Source organism: Cervus elaphus, chromosome 22 (genome assembly GCF_910594005.1).
Source record: "Cervus elaphus chromosome 22, mCerEla1.1, whole genome shotgun sequence".
Classification (NCBI taxonomy): Eukaryota; Metazoa; Chordata; class Mammalia; order Artiodactyla; family Cervidae; genus Cervus; species Cervus elaphus.
The window spans coordinates 27800336-27818716 of record NC_057836.1 but is presented as its reverse complement, the minus strand read 5'-3'; the positions used below and the strand labels follow the sequence as shown (position 1 = coordinate 27818716).

Sequence of the window (18381 nt, the reverse complement as noted above, 5' to 3'; positions counted from 1 at the left end):
CAGTGAGGGGCTTCCCAGGTGGCACCAGTGGTAAAGAATCTGCCTGCCAATTTCGGAGACATGAGTCTGATCCCTGGGTTACGAAGACCCCCTGCAGGAGGAAATGGCAACCCACTCTAGCATTCTTGCCTGGAGAATCCATGGACAGGGCAGCCTGGCAGACTACATCCCTGGGGCTGCAAAGAATCGGACCTGACTGAGTGACTGAGCACACAGACACACGCAGGCACAGTGAAGCCTGAGGACGGCACTGAATTGCTGCAATTTCATGACAAAACCCGAAGGATGAGGAGCTGAGTCTTCTGGATGAGCCAAGAAAGTTGTTTCTCGAAATGGAAACTACTCCTAGTGAGGACACTGGGAAGACTTTTGAAATCACAACCAAGGATTTAGAATACTAAAAAAAAACTTAGTTGATAAGGCAGTGGCAGTGTTTGAGAGGACTGACTTCCAATTTTGAAAGGAGTTCTCCTATCAGTAAAGTACTATCAAACAGCATTGCATGCCCCAGAAAATCATTCATGAAAGGAAGAGTCAACCAATGTGGCAGACTTCATCGTTTTCTTAAGAAATTGCTGCAGCACGCCAATCTTCAATAGACATCAACATCAAGGCAGTATCCTCCATCAGCAAAAAAAGATTACAATTCACTGAAGGCTCAAGTGTTTGGGTTGATATTTCTAAAGAAGGGAAGCGAAAAGCAAAGGAGAAAAGGAAAGATACACCCATTTGAATGCAGAGTTCCAAAGAATAGCAAGGAGAGCCTTCCTCAGTGATCAATGCAAAGAAATAGAGGAAAACAATAAAATAGGAAAGACTAGAGATCTCTTCAAGATAATTAGAGATACCAAGTGAACATTTCATGCAAAGTTGGGCTCAATAAAGGACAGAAATGGTATGGACCTAACAGAAGCAGAAGATATTAAGACAAGGTGGCAAGAATACACAGAAGAACTGTACAAAAAAGATCTTCATGTCCCAGATAACCACGATGGTGTGATCACTCACCTAGAGCCAAACATCATGGAATGTGAAGTGAAGTGGGTCTTGGGAAGCATCACTACAAAGAAAGCTAGTAGAGGTGATGGAATTCCAGCTGAGCTATTTCAGATCTTAAAAGATGATGCTATGAAATGCTGCACTCAATATGTCAGCAAATTTGGAAAACTCAGCAGTGGCCACAGAACTGGAGAAAGTCAGTTTTCATTCCAATCCAAAAGAAAGGCAATGCCAAAGAATGCTCAAACTACTGCATGATTGCACTCATCTCACATGCTAGTAAAGTAATGCTCAAAATTCTCCAAGCCAGGCTTCAGCAATACATGAACTGTGAACTTCCAGATGTTCAAGCTAGTTTTAGAAAAGGCAGAGGAACCAGAGATCAAATTGCCAACATCCGCTGGATCATTAAAAAAGCGAGAGAGTTCCAGAAAAACATCCGTTTCTGCTTTATTGACTATGCCAAAGCCTTCAACTGTGTGGATCACAAGAAACTGCGGAAAATTCTGAAAGAGATGGGAATACCAGACCTCTTGACCTGCCTCTTGAGAAACCTGTATGCAGGTCAGGAAGCAACAGTTAGAACTGGACATGAAATAAGAGACGGGTTCCAAATAGGAAAAGGAGTACGTCAAGGCTGTATATTGTCACCCTGCTTATTTAACTTATATGCAGAGTACATCATGAGAAATGCTGGGCTGGAAGAAGCACAAGCTGGAATCAATATTGCTGGGAGAAATATAAATAACCTCAGATATGCAGATGACACTACCCTTATGGCAGAAAGTGAAGAAGAACTAAAGAGCCTCTTGATAAAAGTGAAAGAGGAGAGTGAAAATGTTGGCTTAAAGCTTAACATCCAGAAAACTAAGATCATGGCATCCTGTCCCATCACTTCATGGCAAATAGATGGGGAAAGAGTGGAAACAGTGGCTGACTTTATTTTTCTGCGCTCCAAAATCCCTGCAGATGGTGATTGCAGCCATGAAATTAAAAGATGCTTACTCCTTGGAAGGAAAGTTATGACCAACCTGGACAGCATATTAAAAAGCAGAGACATTACTTTGTCAACAAAGGTCGGTCTAATCAGGGCTATAGTTTTTCCAGTGGTCATGTATGGATGTGAGAGTTGGACTATAAAGAAAGCTGAGTACCAAAGAATTGATGCTTTTGAACTGTGGTGTTGGAGAAGACTCTTGAGCATTCCTTGGACTGCAAGGAGATCCAACCAGTCCATCCTAAAGGAGATCAGTCCTGGGTGTTCATTGGAAGGACTGACACTGAAGCTGAAACTCCAATACTTTGGTCACCTGATGTGAAGAGCTGACTCATTCGAAAAGACCCTGATTCTGGGAAAGATTGAGGGCAGGAGGAGAAGGGGACGACAGAGCATGAGACGGTTGGATGGCATCACCGACTCAATGGAGATGGGTTTGGGTGGACTCCGGGAGTTGGTGATGGACAGGGAGGCCTGGTTCATGGGGTCGCAAAGAATTGGACATGACTGAGCAACTGAACTGAAATGAAGCAAGAAATTATTTTTTAATTATGGTACACACATTGTGTTTTTTTAAGACATAATGTCATTACACACGTACTAGACTACCATGTAACAAAACTTTTATACATACTGAAAAATCAAAAAAATTCATGTGACTCACTTTAGTGCCATATTTTCTTCATTGTGGTGGAGTGAAACCAAATCTGAAATATCTGAGGTGCAAGTTGCTATTGGATGCATACTTCTGTGGTGATATGGCAAAGAAAAGCTACAAAGTGGCTTTTCTTCAAAGAATACCACTCATGGAGAAGAAAAGAGATATAAAGTGGCATACAGCCAGATTTTAGAATAGTGGCAATATTTTGTACCAAACTTATTCTGTAATAAGATTGCCTATTCAGTTCTTTAATTTGTGTGTGTGTACTCTTCATGTATTATATAACTCACTGCACAGATCTTAAGTCATCAGATTATGTCATTATTCTGATGAAACTCTTTGTATCTCACTTGAAAGTGAAAGTCGCTCGATCATTTCTGACTCTGCAACCCCATGGACTGTAGCCTGCCAGGTTCCTCTGTCCATGGAATTCTCCAGGCAAGAACACTGGCGTGGGAAGCAGTTTTCTTCAGAGGATCTTCCCGACCCAGAGATGGAACCCAGGTCTCTTGCCTTAGCAAGCAGATTCTTTACCGTCTGAGCCACCAGGGAAGCCCACTTAGGATACAAATTATGTTGAGTAGTAATTATCTCCTTACTGAAGATCTTTCATTGTTTCTTCTTATTCTTGTCTGGCAGTTTTCTATACATAGGTTTGACTTTTAGTAGTTTCAATCTGCCCTTTATTTCTGCTAAGATAGGTTGCAGTTCTGCAAAGGTGTTTTACTTCCTTTTTAACCTGACTTATCTCCTTTGTCTCCTTGACTTCTCCGTTTGTGACCTTTTAGCTGGTCCATGTTACTTATTCATTTTACTCTATTTTATTATGATGATTTTTGCTCCTTTCCCTCCTGTTATATTCTGTTGTGACTGCAAATCAGTTTTGTGACATTTTTCTTCTGGGTCCTATACAATCCTCTACTTTAGTGACAGTGTTAAAAATAGTAACTCTAATAGCAATAAAATCACACTTGTACTTATCTTTTCTTGAACATTTTTAATCTTCCAGCACTATATAATATTAAGCACATTACATCTACTGCTTGGTTAATTTTTAACAATATTATTTTACTATCTTCACTCTAGTAGTGAGTAATATAAACTCAAGGATTGCTGAATTAAAGCTTACCCCATGGCAGAATGTTTATACATACATTTGGAATCTCTGCTCCTAGACTCTGTCTTTACTGCCACTCTGGTTAAATTATGTTTGAAATTGGAACTTCTGAAAATCCAACAGTCAGTCTGCTTATTACTAAGACAGCTATTGTCCTAAAAATGCTATATATATATTATCAGATCCCTGTATGCCCACTTTCTTTCTCCTTATAAATGGAATTTTTGATCTCTGTTTAGAGGCTAAGTACTGTTAGATTTTGGTCTTGAGGAAGGTGTGAGAAAAGAATTATTCTGCCTTCCTCATTCAGTTAGTTACACCTGAACAACAGGCTTCCCTGTTGGCTCCATGGCAAAGAATCTGCCTACAGTGTAGAAGCCTCGGGAGACTTCTGGCTTTGATTCCTGGGTCAGGAAAACGCCATGGAGGAAGACATGGCAATCTACTCCAGGATTCTTGCTTGGAGAACCCCGTGAACTGAGGAGCCTGGCAGGCTACAGTCCATAGGGTTGCAAAGAGTCGGGTGTGACTGAAGAGACAGCACAGACACACGTGAACAATAGAGGTGACGTTTTTATTTTTTGTCTGGTTATCTAGTTGGTACAGCCTCTGAGTTATGCGCTTGAAGGTAAAGTGTTTGGAGGCTTTTAGCTCTTTTTATACCAAGCAGATGTTTCATGAAGCCAACCTACATTTTGAAGCATGGATAGATTTTTTTTCAGTCCAGATCCATTTGGTCTACAATGAGTTCATCAGTTACTAGATCCCAGTGTAAGTTTGTCCTCAGTGATAGGGATTGCTAACTTTCTCTAAAGGTCCTACTTGGCATTTAAATAAAAATTTTGGAGACAATGCGTTAGAGGCTACTAGGAGAAAGCAACTTTGAATCACAAGCTGATTGTTACACCTAGATAGAAATCTGGCTTTACACTGCTTTATCCTGGAGATTGACCACTCTGTGTTCTTTATGTGAAAATGCTGTTTCCAATTAGATTGTTAGCAACTTCAGAACATGGTTCTGACTTTGATTTCTGTTGATTCCAGTAAGTAAATAGTTTAGTAATTTGTACCAAGTAAGCATTAAGTAGCTCCTCCGGGGAAAATTCTTTCTCTTTCTTCTGTTCTTAATTTCTCCTAAATGTTAGCAATGAATTCTGAATATAGAATGAATACAGAAAACATTCCTTAATTATTAGTAGAATAGAAGAGAGGGGGAAAAAATTGCCAAAAGGAAAAGCTCTATGTAAATTACTTACAAAATTAGCTGTTTAACAAGCATAAATTAGGATGCCCAATCTGAAATGTGTCAAATGTAAAATATGCTAATAGCCATTGCTGATGAAACAAAATATTTGGAAATTTAAGTTATCCATATTATTCAGTAATATCCATGGCAAGTTTATTTGACCTGCTTGTTCGTTATTTTGCCAAATCATATAATAATTCAAGTATGAGATAGGTAAAAACATTGTTCTTCAAATTGTTAACTATTTTCAGTGTTGATGAAATGCTATTTAATGGACTTGTCAAACAAACAGAAAGTGCAATATTGTAAGTTGATAATATCACAGTCTGTTCTCACTTCTTAGATATTTAGCTATTGATGCTTCTTAGGAAGAAATGTCATTTAAAAAATTCATTGGTTTAGAGAGAGTTCATGTGGAAAATTGCAGACACTGTGGCCTATTTATACAATAATTCAGATGTGGTGATAATAACTATTTGCCTGTGATAATATAAAGACAGTATTTCTTCGATGGTTTGCCAACTTTTCAGTCGTATTGGAAAAATTGCTTTTTTTCAAAAAATGATTTCTTTTAAAGTGAAAGTATTGGAGGCCTCATATATAAGTGATATGACCAAACCGCTGCATTTGACAATTAAATTAATTATCATGGATCTGTTATACATGAGCAGTACTGAGACATTTAGGTAGTTAAAATTCATCCATAAGGAAGGTATGATAACCTCCACAGTATATCTGTGTATAGTCAAGAGCCATAAATGATATGGGATTAGAGCCTTAATATGCCCTGGGTACCTGGTATATTTCAAATTCTACAGTAGAAAGAATGGAAGTCACAAAGAAGTAGTAATTATGACACTTTTATGAGGTTTAAAGCAATAGAAATAATTGTGAATTGTTTGCACATTCCACATTTTAAACTTCCAGATTCAGGCTAGACTCAAGAAAGAAGTGGAATTAGAGTTAGAGGATTACACTTTGGGAAGGAAGATGAGTTGTGTATTTGTCATCCCTGTATCTTTACTTATTTACATGGAATTAATGTGTGAGTTTCGTATCTACATCAAGAAGTGTAATGTATTATTTTCAGAACTGTTTACTCTTTTTTAATATTGGGGATGGCAATTTAATATTGCTTAAGATCTGGACCCTTGGTATAGTTATCAAGTCATTTGTTTAATGGAAAAAGAAATCTTCCCTTGTTTTAAAAACATTCTCTTACCTCATTTTCTGTAATCATACAGTATTTTATCTGTGGAAGACTAATATGTATGCTGAGCACATCAGGAGAAATGCTGGGCTGAATGAGTTACAAGTTGGAATCAAGAGAGGCAGGAGAAACATCAACGACCTCAGATATGCAGATGATACCACTCTAACGGCGGAAAGTGGTACTAAAGAGCCTCTTGAGGGTGAAGGAGGAGAATAAAGAGCCGGCTTAAAACTAAATATTAAAAAAAAAAAAAAAAAGATTGTGGCATCCAGCTCCATTACTTCATGGCAAATAGAGGGGGAAAAGATGGAAGCAGTGACAGATTTCCCCCTCTTGGACTCTAAAATCACAGTGGATTGTGATTGCAGCCATGAAATCAGAAGACAGTTGCTTCTTGACAGGAGAGCTTTGAAAACCTAGGCAGTGTGTTGACAAGCAGAGACATTACTCTGCTGACGAGAGTCTGTATAGTCAAGGCTACGGTTTTCCCACTGCTCATGTATGGCTGTGAGAGCTGAACTGTAAAGAAGGCAGAACACCAAAGAATTGATGCCTTTGAACTGTGATGCTGGAGAAAACTCCTGAAAGTCCCCTGGACAGCAAGGAGATCAAACCAGTCAGTCTTAAGGGAGATCAACCCTGAATGCTAGTTGGAAAGACTGATGCTGAAGCTAAAATTCCAGTATTTTGGTTGTCTGATGTGAACAGCTGACTCAGTGGAAAAGTCCCTGATGCTGGGAAAGATTGAGGGCAGAAGGAGAAGAGGGTGCTAGAGGATGAGATGGCTGGATAACATCACTGATGCCATGGATGAACTTGGTCAAACTTCAGGAGAATGTTTGGGACAGAGAGGCCTGGCGTGCTGCAGTCCATGGGATCACAAGGAATCAGACATGACTGGGCAACTGAAAAACAACAATCCTTCCCTGGAAGAACACACTGTAAGAAATGATTTGCCTAATGGTGACTACAACTTGGATGCCTAATAGGCATTAGATTAAACTGAATCCATTATTTTCCCTGCCAAGCTAGCTTCTCCTACCTTCACTGTTTAGTTCATTAATGTCTCCATTCGATCAGTCAGCCGCCAGGAATCTGGAGATAGTCTAGGCACTGTGTTCTTTTGTTGTTCACAGTTTTTCACCAAATCATGTAAATTGCACATTTTCACCTTTTATGAAGTCCCTTCCTTTCCTTCCCCATATTAGAGCTTTTGTCCATGCCCTCCTCATCTCTTTGGGTTAATGAAATATCCTATAGTCACCCATCTGTCGTCATGCTGCCCTGCATAATGGCTCTATGTCATCAGCTGATAAATTAGAAAATCATTAAATTGTCCATAAAATGTCCTTAAGACCATATATAACTTGGTTCCTGCTTCTCCCTTTCATCTGGTCTTTTCCTAGGCTTTCACCTTGAACCTTAATTGTGGCCATTCCAAAGTTTCAATAGCATACAGTTTCTGACTCAAAGCTGTTTGCTACCTGCTCTATTCCTGTTGTTATTTGCTTTAAGTTATCCCTACCTCTGACTTACCTTCACCACACCCCTCCCTTGGCTGACACACTCATTTTTCAACACTCAGATCAAATAAGTAAAATCAATAACCCTCTTTTGTGTGTCCTATATACACATAGGTCTTTCACAGTACACATGACACTTTATTACACACCTCTGGTTACTTGTCTGTTTTGCCATGATAGAATGAAAGCCATTGAAGTGCAGATCCTCTGCTTTATAAATCTTTGTATATTCAGAAATGTGCAAAGTTTTAGAAAAAGAGTAGATAATAAATGCTTATTAGATTAATTAAGTAAGTAACAAAAGTTAATACCTGGGTTTTCAATAAGTATTTCAGGTGGAAGTCATATTTTTGGATTACTGTTGAGAGACACTGTCTGGAAAGAAAAAAAGAAATTTGTTTAAAGTTGACTGGGAAAACATTAAATTTAGCAAATTTATCACAAGCCTTGCTTTGCCCATGATTCTACAGCAAATATGGTTTAAGGATTTCTGTTGATGTAATTTTAAATATCATTTTGAATGTCTGCCTTAAAACCTCTGTATAACTTGATAGGCTACAAGCATATTTAAAAACCTTAGAACTCAGAAGAAATTTTTGACAACATAACCAAACCTCTCAAAGACTGTTCATTATAAGAAACTACTTTTATTTCAAAATGTCAGTTGCAAAGGGATTCACAAGGAGATAATGACAGATACATCAATATTAAATATGCAAAAATTTGCAGAGAATTGCTTTCAGAATTAATGACATATTTATCATAGGTAGTGTTGTATTTGATCCCAAACCTCTGTGTTTTCCTGGTATTTTTGCTTTTTCCCTAAGCTCCAATTAATGCTTCAGCTTTATCTCTTCTTAGGTGGGATAGATGTGAGTTGAACAGAGATTCTTCTGGCTTCACTATTCAAAATTATTTTCCCAAACATTATTGACTTTCCCTTCATATTTTTTCCTGAAAACTCCTGAATTGAATCAAATGATGAATTGTACAACACAAATTCACACCAATATATTTTATAGTAGCAGGTAGCCCTGTTCGATCCCCTGTCCAACTCTATGAGTGTCTGCAGCCAACCCTGTCGCTACACAGGCACCTGCAGCTGGCCTTCACAGCTGGGTGTGGGTGTGTGTACACGACCAGCTCCAGCAGCGACTGCTGTCTGCCCTGGTCCCTAGCTGGAGGCACTACTGAGGATCACAACAGCCCCCGCAGCACTGCAGACCTCCCACAGCACTTGCCAAGGACCACATGGTGGTGGATGCTGTGGAACCCCATGGCCTGAGCTGAGCAGACTTTGTGTTTCTCCTCCCCTCCTGGAGTTGTCTCACAATTCTGTGCTCGGTGCCTTGCACCACTACACCCAGGGTCACAGCACATTTCGGGGTACCCTTGCCTGTAGGTGAAGGTCTTTCCATACTGAAGCCAGCTCATACAGTCTGGAAGAGGTGACTGCTGCTTCCTGCGTACAGACAGCTACGCAAGGCTGTGTGCAGTGAAAGTGTTCGTTGCTCAGTCATGGCCAACTCTTTGTTACCCTATGGACTGTATAGCCTTCCAGGTTACTCTGTCCTGAGGATTCTCCAGGCAAGAATACTGAAGTGAGTTGCCATTCCTTTCTCTGGGGGATCTTCCCTACCCAGGGATATAAGGCTAGAAGATCACAAAAAATCAGGGAAATATGACACCACCCAAAGAATACAGTAGACTTCCAGCAACTGACCCCAAAGAAATGGAGATACAAGAATTGTCTGATTAAAGCACTCAAAATAGTTGCTCTAAAGATGCTCAGAGAACTACAAGGGAACACAGGAAAAGAATTTAGTGAATTTAGCATAACCATGCAAGAAACAAAATGAGAAATTCAGCAAAGAGAAAACACAAGAATCAAATAGAAATGTTTGTGCTAAAGAATACAAGACTGAGCTGAAGAATTTGATAAACTACCAAGCAGAAGACTGTAAACTTACAGACAGATTTCTTGAAATCGCCCAATCAGAGGAACAACACAATGAAGAAAGGGAATGAAGAAACGTTGTCTGTCAACTATACTTCAATTAAAAATCACTGACAATGAAAAGTTAGTGAATAAATCCTATGGGTCTTACAGTCAGCTCAGTCACTCAGTTGTGTCTGACTCTTTGAGACGCCATGGACTGCAGCACGCCAGTCCAGCATGCAGTTGCCATCACCAAATCCTGGCGCTTGCTCAAACTCATGTCCATTGATTGGGCGATGCCATCAAACCATCTCATCCTCTATCGTCCCCTTCTTCTCCTGCCTTCAATCTTTCCCAGGACAGGGTCTTTTCCAAAGAGTCACAGGCTCCTTTTGTTTCTCTGTGCCCTAGGTAGCATCCACCTACAAGTCACAGCCCTCCACCAAACAGTTCAGAAAAAATCTCTGACTCTCAGGGATTCCAGACTTTTTGAAGAATTTGTCCAATTCGATGTTTCTCTCTGCATTTGTTGATGTGGTAGTTGTTGTCTTATAAATTTATTTTGAAACACAACCTTTGATTTAATACACCATTTTGATGGGGACCTATCTGAAGCATGTAATTAGTAATACAATAATAATTTAGATTAAGTGATATCAAAAGTCCTCCTTAGTTTTACCCATTCTATGATTTTATGGTATGAGGCTGAATACTGGCAGGAAAGAGGAAGACATGATATTTTAATGAAAGAATGTAGCCTTTGCAAATTGCAGACAGCATTGATTTCACTCTTTCTACTAACAAAAGGACTTCCCTGGTGGCTCAGACTGTAAAGCGTCTGCCTACAATGCAGAAGAGCTGGGTTTGATCCCTGGGTTGGGAAGATCCCCTGGAGAAGGAAATGGCAGCCCACTCTAGTATTCTTGCCTGGAGAATCCCATGGACAGGGGAGCCTGGCAGGCTATAGCCCATGGGGTCGCAAAGAGTCAGACACGACTTAGCAACTATACCCCAACTAACAGACTGAGTGATTGGCCCTAGATAAGTTATTTAATCTTCCAGAAGTACAGTTTCCTTGATTCCAAAGTAAGGTAGTATGTGTTGTTATGGAGTTAAAGGGAGAATTAGATGAGATAATGTATGCAAAATGTACTAGAACTCCAGGAAGTGATAGCTATTATTAATAGTCACTAAAACAATTTTAACTCACTTTTATATCAGGCTGTGCTTTAGAGAATTTATGACATATACCTCCCACACTCCATTTTTTGCTCATTTAGCTCAGAGCAACTTTAATTCCTGATAAACTCACCCTGTAGCACTGATACCTTCTCCCAGGTTAGCTTTTTGATATGTCTATTCTTTCAAATAATACATGCATACGTTGAGATATCAGACTCAATTAGGATATGCTCATTTGCTGTCACTTGAGTTTTCCAATTTGAATTCACTTTCCTTTGTTTATAATGTACCAATTATTTTCAAGGAGTTCCAGAAAGGAATTTAAAGCAGGAGACGGTGACTTTCAAAGTATGGAAATTCAGAGATACAAAGAGCTTAGTGACATATGCACAATCAAATTTACCAAATGAATGAGAAAAAAAATCCTCGAAAATGTAATAACCAATAGTAAAGAGATTTTTAAATGAATGTTAGATTGTTCTGGAAGGTGTTAGCAGCTCTTCAAACGCATCTGAATAGCTGTGAAGAATAGATAATTACTAACAGAATTTGCCAAAGGGAGATATCTATTAAAAGCACAATAGCTTCCACAGTATTAGTGAAAGGATAGTTTTTACAATCAACTGAAAAATATTATGATTCGGCACTTGAGAAATCAGTCAGAAAGTAGTCTTGGAACAGAAATGAAATGTCTTACCTGGACACTTTCCAGATATGCATAAATTCTAGAAGTTGCTTCAGATAAAACTGACTGTGGTCATCCTCATGCTGTAGACAGGATATATTAATATTTATAGAGAGAAGAAGAATGAATCCCAGATAAAAATAGGTCCGTAACTTCCTGCTGTCATTTTATTCACCTCTTTTGATAACCCTCATTTATCATTTTAATATTTTGTTTTAAAGACCTTAGAAGACACTTCTTAACTGTAGAAACATTCTTTTCAAAAGTAAAGTGGAAAGCTGCTCTTTGGTTGAGGATAAACTCCAAGGACAGTTGAAAGGCATCCTGCCACCACCAAGGTCAAATACGAATTTATCCCAGCAGGAAAGCAATTTTGACACCAGTTCTCCCACATATGTGTACGTTTTCTTTACATTTAGGCCTTGGATCCATGGCAGCATAAGACTTGACAGCTTGCCACATTGGCCGGCAGACACAGAATGGAATCCTCCGTTTTTCAGATTTTCCATGTCTTGCCACCAAAACGTCAGGGTAAGAGAACTTCCCATCTCATGAACGCTGAGTTATGCTAATGAAAGACGACTACTGATAGGTGTAAATTGCAGGAGTTATCAGATGGCATTGTATTTTTCTCCCAAGATGAGCAGGAACTACTCATCTTAAAATAGCAGCCTCCTGATCCACATCACTGCATTCACACAAATGCACTCATCTTAACTCCTTGATCAACTCTTCTGAAATGGGCACCTATAAAAACCCTATGCAGGTCTGCAGAGGAAGCAAATATACCCCATCATCTTTGCACTTTTTCATCACCCAGAGCCGTTAAGTTTTACAGCCCAGTGGGTCCCTTAGCGCCTGGGGTGCATATAATCTTGTATGTCAGTATGCACACAATCTAACTTTAAAACTGCCTGTTAGAGTTTCTGACAGAAAACATCAGAAGGAAAACCTTTACATGGCTTAAGGTCAACGGTAAATCAATTTTTATGTTGGGTTGTTTTGTGAGGAAGAGGGAGGAAGCTAAGTAACATGGAAAAAATAAGGTCATTGCTATGAAAAAGGAAGGCTTTGTATTAATAGAAATGCTAAGGAACTTGGCAACATGAGGCTTACTCTATAGGCATTTACATCCAAGGTCCCTGGTTGATGAAATCTGAAAGTGTGAGAATGATTGAGATAGTTTCTTTTTCTGCAGAAGATAAAGCTAAAGTTCAGGCTTGGAAAGGACAGTAAAAGGGAAGGGAAAATAGAGAAAATAAGAGTCAAAATACATTAAGATTTGAACTGTAATGTTTGGCATTTGCCTTATTTCAGAGACTTCCCTGGTGGCTCAGTGGTAAAGAATCAACCTGCAATGCAGGAGACACGGGAGATGTGGGTTTGATCCCTGGGTCAGGAAGATCCCCTGGAGGAGGAAATGGCAACCCACTCCAGTATTCTTGCCTGGAAAATCCCATGGACAGAGGAGCCTGGGGAGCTGCAGTCCATAGGGTTGCAAAGAGTTGGACATGACTGAGCACACACGTATGTATTTCAGAAGTTAAAACCAAAGCAGCATATAAATAATATGACATATTTGCATCTTTCAGTATAGCACAATCATATTCATTTAAAAGCTACTTTACTTGGCTTCCAGAGATACTTTTTGGGGCAGGGGAATTGTCCTTTTTCATACAGTCACTTGGAGAGGGAGGTGGGAGGGGGGATCGGGATTGGGAATACATGTAAATCCATGGCTGATTCATATCAATGTATGACAAAACCCACTGGAAAAAAAAAATAATAATAAAAAAAAAAGTGGATAAAAAAAAAAAAAAAGAAAAAAAAATTATCTAAAGGATCTCAAAGAGTTGGAGGAAAGTTTGAGCATGTATCCTTGGAATGTATTGTGCAATTTACTTTTTTCCAAAGCTGAAAGCCCTACCTTTGTTTTAGTAAAAATACTAAGGTATTTTTTTTCCTTTTTTTCATACAGAAATCTATTGCTTTAAGTATTCTGTGAAAGCTTCCTTAAGCTATAAAGAATTCTTAATTTTATGATTAATATCTACAATGTTGGCAATACTTTTGATCAAACCTGAAAGATGTAAAGGAAGAAAATTAAAAAAAAAAATGTTTCAGTTATTCTTGTCATCAAGACAGGAACTTAAAAATTTTGAAATCTAGGATGATTTCTAAAGAATATCAACCTGTTTTGTGAATAATCTCTTGGAACATGAATTAAATCATCGTATGTCAATATAATAGGAGTCAGTTTAAAATAAGAAAGCCATCTAAGTTGAATTGAGCTTTGTAATGGTTTTTACAATGAAAAAAACTCTGAAATAGCTCCTGAACGGTGTTGGTGTCAGTAAACTTAATAAAATGATAGTGATCATTATAGTTCCAATATTACATAGAAACAATATTGTCAAGCCATTTTATGTTGTTTAACTAGAAAGAAAATTTAATTATTCCTAACGTTTAGCATACAGCTGAAATTATGAAAATCATAGAGAATTTTGGCATCATTTTAAATAATACAATTAAGAGAGGAGATCATTCACCGTTTCCTTAGCATAGATTTATAAAAGAAAAAGAATCATGGGTCATTTATTTTAAATATAGCCATTCAGACCATGAAGAAGGGTTGCAAACTGTTAAATTGTTTGTTATATCCAGTTATATTAAATTAGTCAACATGCTTATTTAGTCCTGAAAGAAGATTTTATAAAACCAGGCAGTTAGTTTTTAGTTTCTTCAACTGTAAGATTTTCAAGTGAAATTATAGTCTAACCTACTCGACGGGTACAATATTGTAAAGTAATTAGCCTCCAACTAATAAAAATAAATGGGAAAAAAAAATAAAGATACCTTAAACAAAACAAAACAAAATTCATAACAAAAAGTATGATATATCAGAGTGCAACATATGCATCATGTTGACATAACATAACACACCAGTGTCCAGATTCTAATATTTTCAATATCATGAGTAAGTTTTTGAGCTGTATGAATGTTTTAACTAACATTAGGGTGATCTAATGGCTAAAACTTTGCCTTCCAATGCAGGGGATGTCAATTTGATCCCTGATTGGAGAGCTAAGAGCCCACATGCCTTGTGACCAAAAAACTGAAAAAACATAAGTAATGCTGTAACAAATTCAGTAAAGTCTTTGAAAATGGTCCATATCAAAAAACTCTTTAGGACGTCCCTAGTGGCTCAGCGGTAAAGAATCCACCTGCCAGTGCAGGGGATGGAGATTTGATCCCTGAACTGGGAAGATCCCGCACACCACAGAGCATCTAAGCCCATGCCCCACAACTATTGAGCCTGTGCCCTAGAGCCTGGGAGCCACAACCACTGAAGCCGTAATGCCCCAGAGTGCGTGCTCCACAACAATGAGAAGCCTGTGCACCAAAACTAGAGTAGCACCCACTTGCCGCAACTAGAGAAAAGCCCACACAGCTGTGAAAACCCAGCCCAGCCAAGAATAAATAAATAATATTATTTTTAAAAGTTTAAAAAAAGACTACAATATCATATAGTCTAACATCCTATAGTTTTTGCTTTGGGGCTGTTATGAATTAATACATGTAGAGGACTAATAACAGTGCCTGGCACCAAATATATGCTTAATGTGGTTAATTATCATTAAATACCCTGTGATGGCCCAGGCTTTGGGATATGTGGATACAGCTGTGGAAAACAAAACAAAGCCAAAAAAACATAGAGGTAGAATTTTGACTAATTGCTCTGACACCCATATCTAAAACGTTTGAGTATAGTCCATTAATTCTCAGTGGAGACTCACTGACTGGGCTCAGATCCAAGTCTCTGCTTACTAGTTCCATGAATGTGACCTGAGAAAGGTCATGAGCTCCTTGGGATTCAGCGTCTTTATTGACACATGGAATTGTAAAGAGTAAACGTGATGTAAATGTTAAAGTTTCAGATATAAAGTATATGTTCAGTACATATTATATCAAAGTAGTGGAGTTACATGCATTTAAGAATAAATACTTAATTTACATGAAACTGAAATATTAGTGATTTGTGAATTACCACCAGTGACATTCTTTTTAGCAATTATTCAGCTTCTAAACAAGAGTAGGAGTTAGAATGATACATTTTCTCCTCCCCCTGTTGAAATGAAGCATGATAATTTCAGCTTTTTCATCAACACCGAGGACAATTTGAAGACGCTTAGGTTTATTAATATTAAGGGTTTTAGTTACTTTATAATGCTTCTTTGTGGAGATTTCAGATGCATAGACCTGGAGCTGTCAACGCCATCTGAGTTGGGTACAAGTTCCAAAAGATATTTCTAAACAACTCTCTTTTGGCCTCATTATGTTATGTTCCACATAGATATATTACAAACTAATGCACTACCTGACACTTGTTATGATGAAGCTCCCCAAACTAAAAAAAAAGTCATGCATTGGAAATCTGTTATCTAAGGTGAATGACAGGGTGATGGGAGTTTTGCTTAAAACAGGTAATTGGAAGATTCTATAGATAAAATCTGCTAAAATATCAAAGTTTACTGCATACTGTGCAATTTGGGTTTGATGTAACTCAAGACATCACACAGGGAATAAAATTTATATCTAACAGCATGAAGCTGTCATTAAAGCACAGTAATTCCTTTCTAAGGAGTTTCATTATATATATTATAAATATTAATCTGTCCTGATTTAAACTGTGTTGATACCACCATTGTCTTCAAATAGAGCAAAAGTTGTGTTATTTTTCTTCCTTCAATGGTTTCCCCATTATGTTTTCTGTTCCATTCATTTACTAGTGGATTCTTGTATGAATATAACATTAATAAGTTACTCATAAATGACTTTTCAAGAGACCAGTTGATTTATTATACTGAGGTTGCAGTACGCTGTTCATGTAATTGCTTTAGTCCAAATTGTTAATAGACATATAGACATATATTTCATTATGTTTCAATATACTCAAATTGAATATATACTCAATATACTCAAAATATGTTCAAATATACTCAAATAAATACATATTCATTAAGCCATGTAATCCCAAAATGGTAACAATCCACAAGGATGGGAACACTGTCCTTAAAGAACCCATTTGCTAACTGATGCCAATGCTAAGAAAGTCTCACCTTTCGAGATAATGTTCCTGGAGTGTCTCTCTTTTTCTGTAGGTGAAGTTGAATAACAGACTCATTTTTCTGAAATACTCTGTGGCTTCCCAAATAATGATCACTGGAAGAGAAAAAAAAAATGAACATAATTATTTTCTCTTACTATTCCCCTAGTGTATGTTTTCCGCCCTGACTCCATGTCATTTTATTTTATTTTTAGAACTTAGTCTGATAAAAGTTTAAATATATCTGTAGTTTTCTGTCTGTCTACCTATCTATCATGGTTTTCCAGGTGGCTCAGTGGTAAAGAATCTGCCTGCCAATGCAGGAGACGTGGGTTTGATTCCTGGGTCAGGAAGATCGCTCCTGGAAGAGGAAATGGCAGCCCACTCCAGTATTCTTGCTTGGTAATCCCCTGGACAGAAGAGCGTGGCAGGCTCCAGTCCATGGAGTTGCAAGGAGTTGGACACAACTGAACATCTATGCCTTAACTATCTGTGCATGTGTATATAGGCGTATAGAGATGTGTCTCCTCATATTCAGTTTTAAAGGCAAGATATATTTATTTTCAAATTCACTGTTAGAAAAAATGAGTAGACACCTTTAGAATGGATTTGATAAAGAATCCATATTCAGAGTTAGTTTTATCCGGCCATCTCAAAGCTGACCACAGCATGTTTCTGGGAGGTCTAACTGATGCCACAAAATGTATGTGGGGATCACTGTAACAAGGAAGCAGAGCCGTGTGGTAGACATATCACAAGTTTAGAGACAGATGTACTAACTCCTTGAGCTTAGGCCAGTTAAACTATCTGAAACACAATATTTTTCCTTTAGAGTTGGGATATTAATGTCTATGACAAAGGCTTGACAAGCAGATTAAATAAAACATATTATACATTTCAGACATTTTTAATGGTGTAATTGTATTTTGTTTTCCTCCCTCCCTTTCTTCCTTCCTTCCTTTCTCTCTCTGTAAATATTTCCTAATCACAGATGAAATAATGAACAAAATAACCTGTTGCTATCCATAGGGCTCTTATATTGTTCCTTGAATTATTTCTATTGCGAATCTAGACATAAGACATGGCCAGTGTATTCCCTGAGTTTCTGGAATCATTGATTTCTGCCTTCCTCCAAGGGCTATTCTCGTATTCTATCACATATACTCAAGTTCCTCTTTTCACTTCCCCCAACCCCAACTCTTTTTTTTTTTTCTTTTTCCATGCTTAGAGTTCTGAAATTTCCTCTGAAGTTCCTCTTCTTATTTTGGGAACCACTTTAAGAGTAGTGAACCATCTTGCTCTCAAAGCTTCCTTTGCTCAGTGTGTTGAAGTCTGGACCCTGGATCCCAGGGCAGTGAATTCAGCCCCAGATATGGCTACTGCTTTCTTCAACTGCGTATTTCACCCACTTGTATGTACGTCCCTCACTAGGATTGCCAGAGAAAATAGATGACCAATAAACATGAATTTCAGATAACAATGAATAAACATTTTCATTCATGTATTATATGAAACATACACCAAGAAAAATGGATATTTTTGAAGTTCAAATTTAACTGAAAATTCTGTATATTTATTTGCTAAATGTGTCAGTTCAACTCCCTTCTAAAAGTCAGCCCAAGTTCTTCCCTTATCTTTGCCTCAAGTGTGGTGAGGAGACGGGTAAGGTCTGGGTAATTTTCAGATTTTGAAAGGAATTTTTCCCCTATAAA

The 18381-nt window shown here is 38.0% G+C and overlaps 1 protein-coding gene across 1 annotated transcript in view; it reads right to left on the bottom strand.

Annotated features, from left to right (window-relative positions):
* The window catches only part of PIK3C2G (phosphatidylinositol-4-phosphate 3-kinase catalytic subunit type 2 gamma), a 410949-nt gene that overhangs the window by 332907 nt on the left and 59661 nt on the right, over window positions 1-18381 (bottom strand). Inside the window, exons 6-8 of the mRNA XM_043882432.1 lie at window positions 16683-16785; window positions 11575-11645; window positions 8068-8131 (exon numbers count right to left, since the gene is read on the bottom strand). Coding sequence (XP_043738367.1) covers window positions 8068-8131; window positions 11575-11645; window positions 16683-16785 — 238 coding nt within the window. The remainder of the gene's footprint in view (window positions 1-8067; window positions 8132-11574; window positions 11646-16682; window positions 16786-18381) is intronic.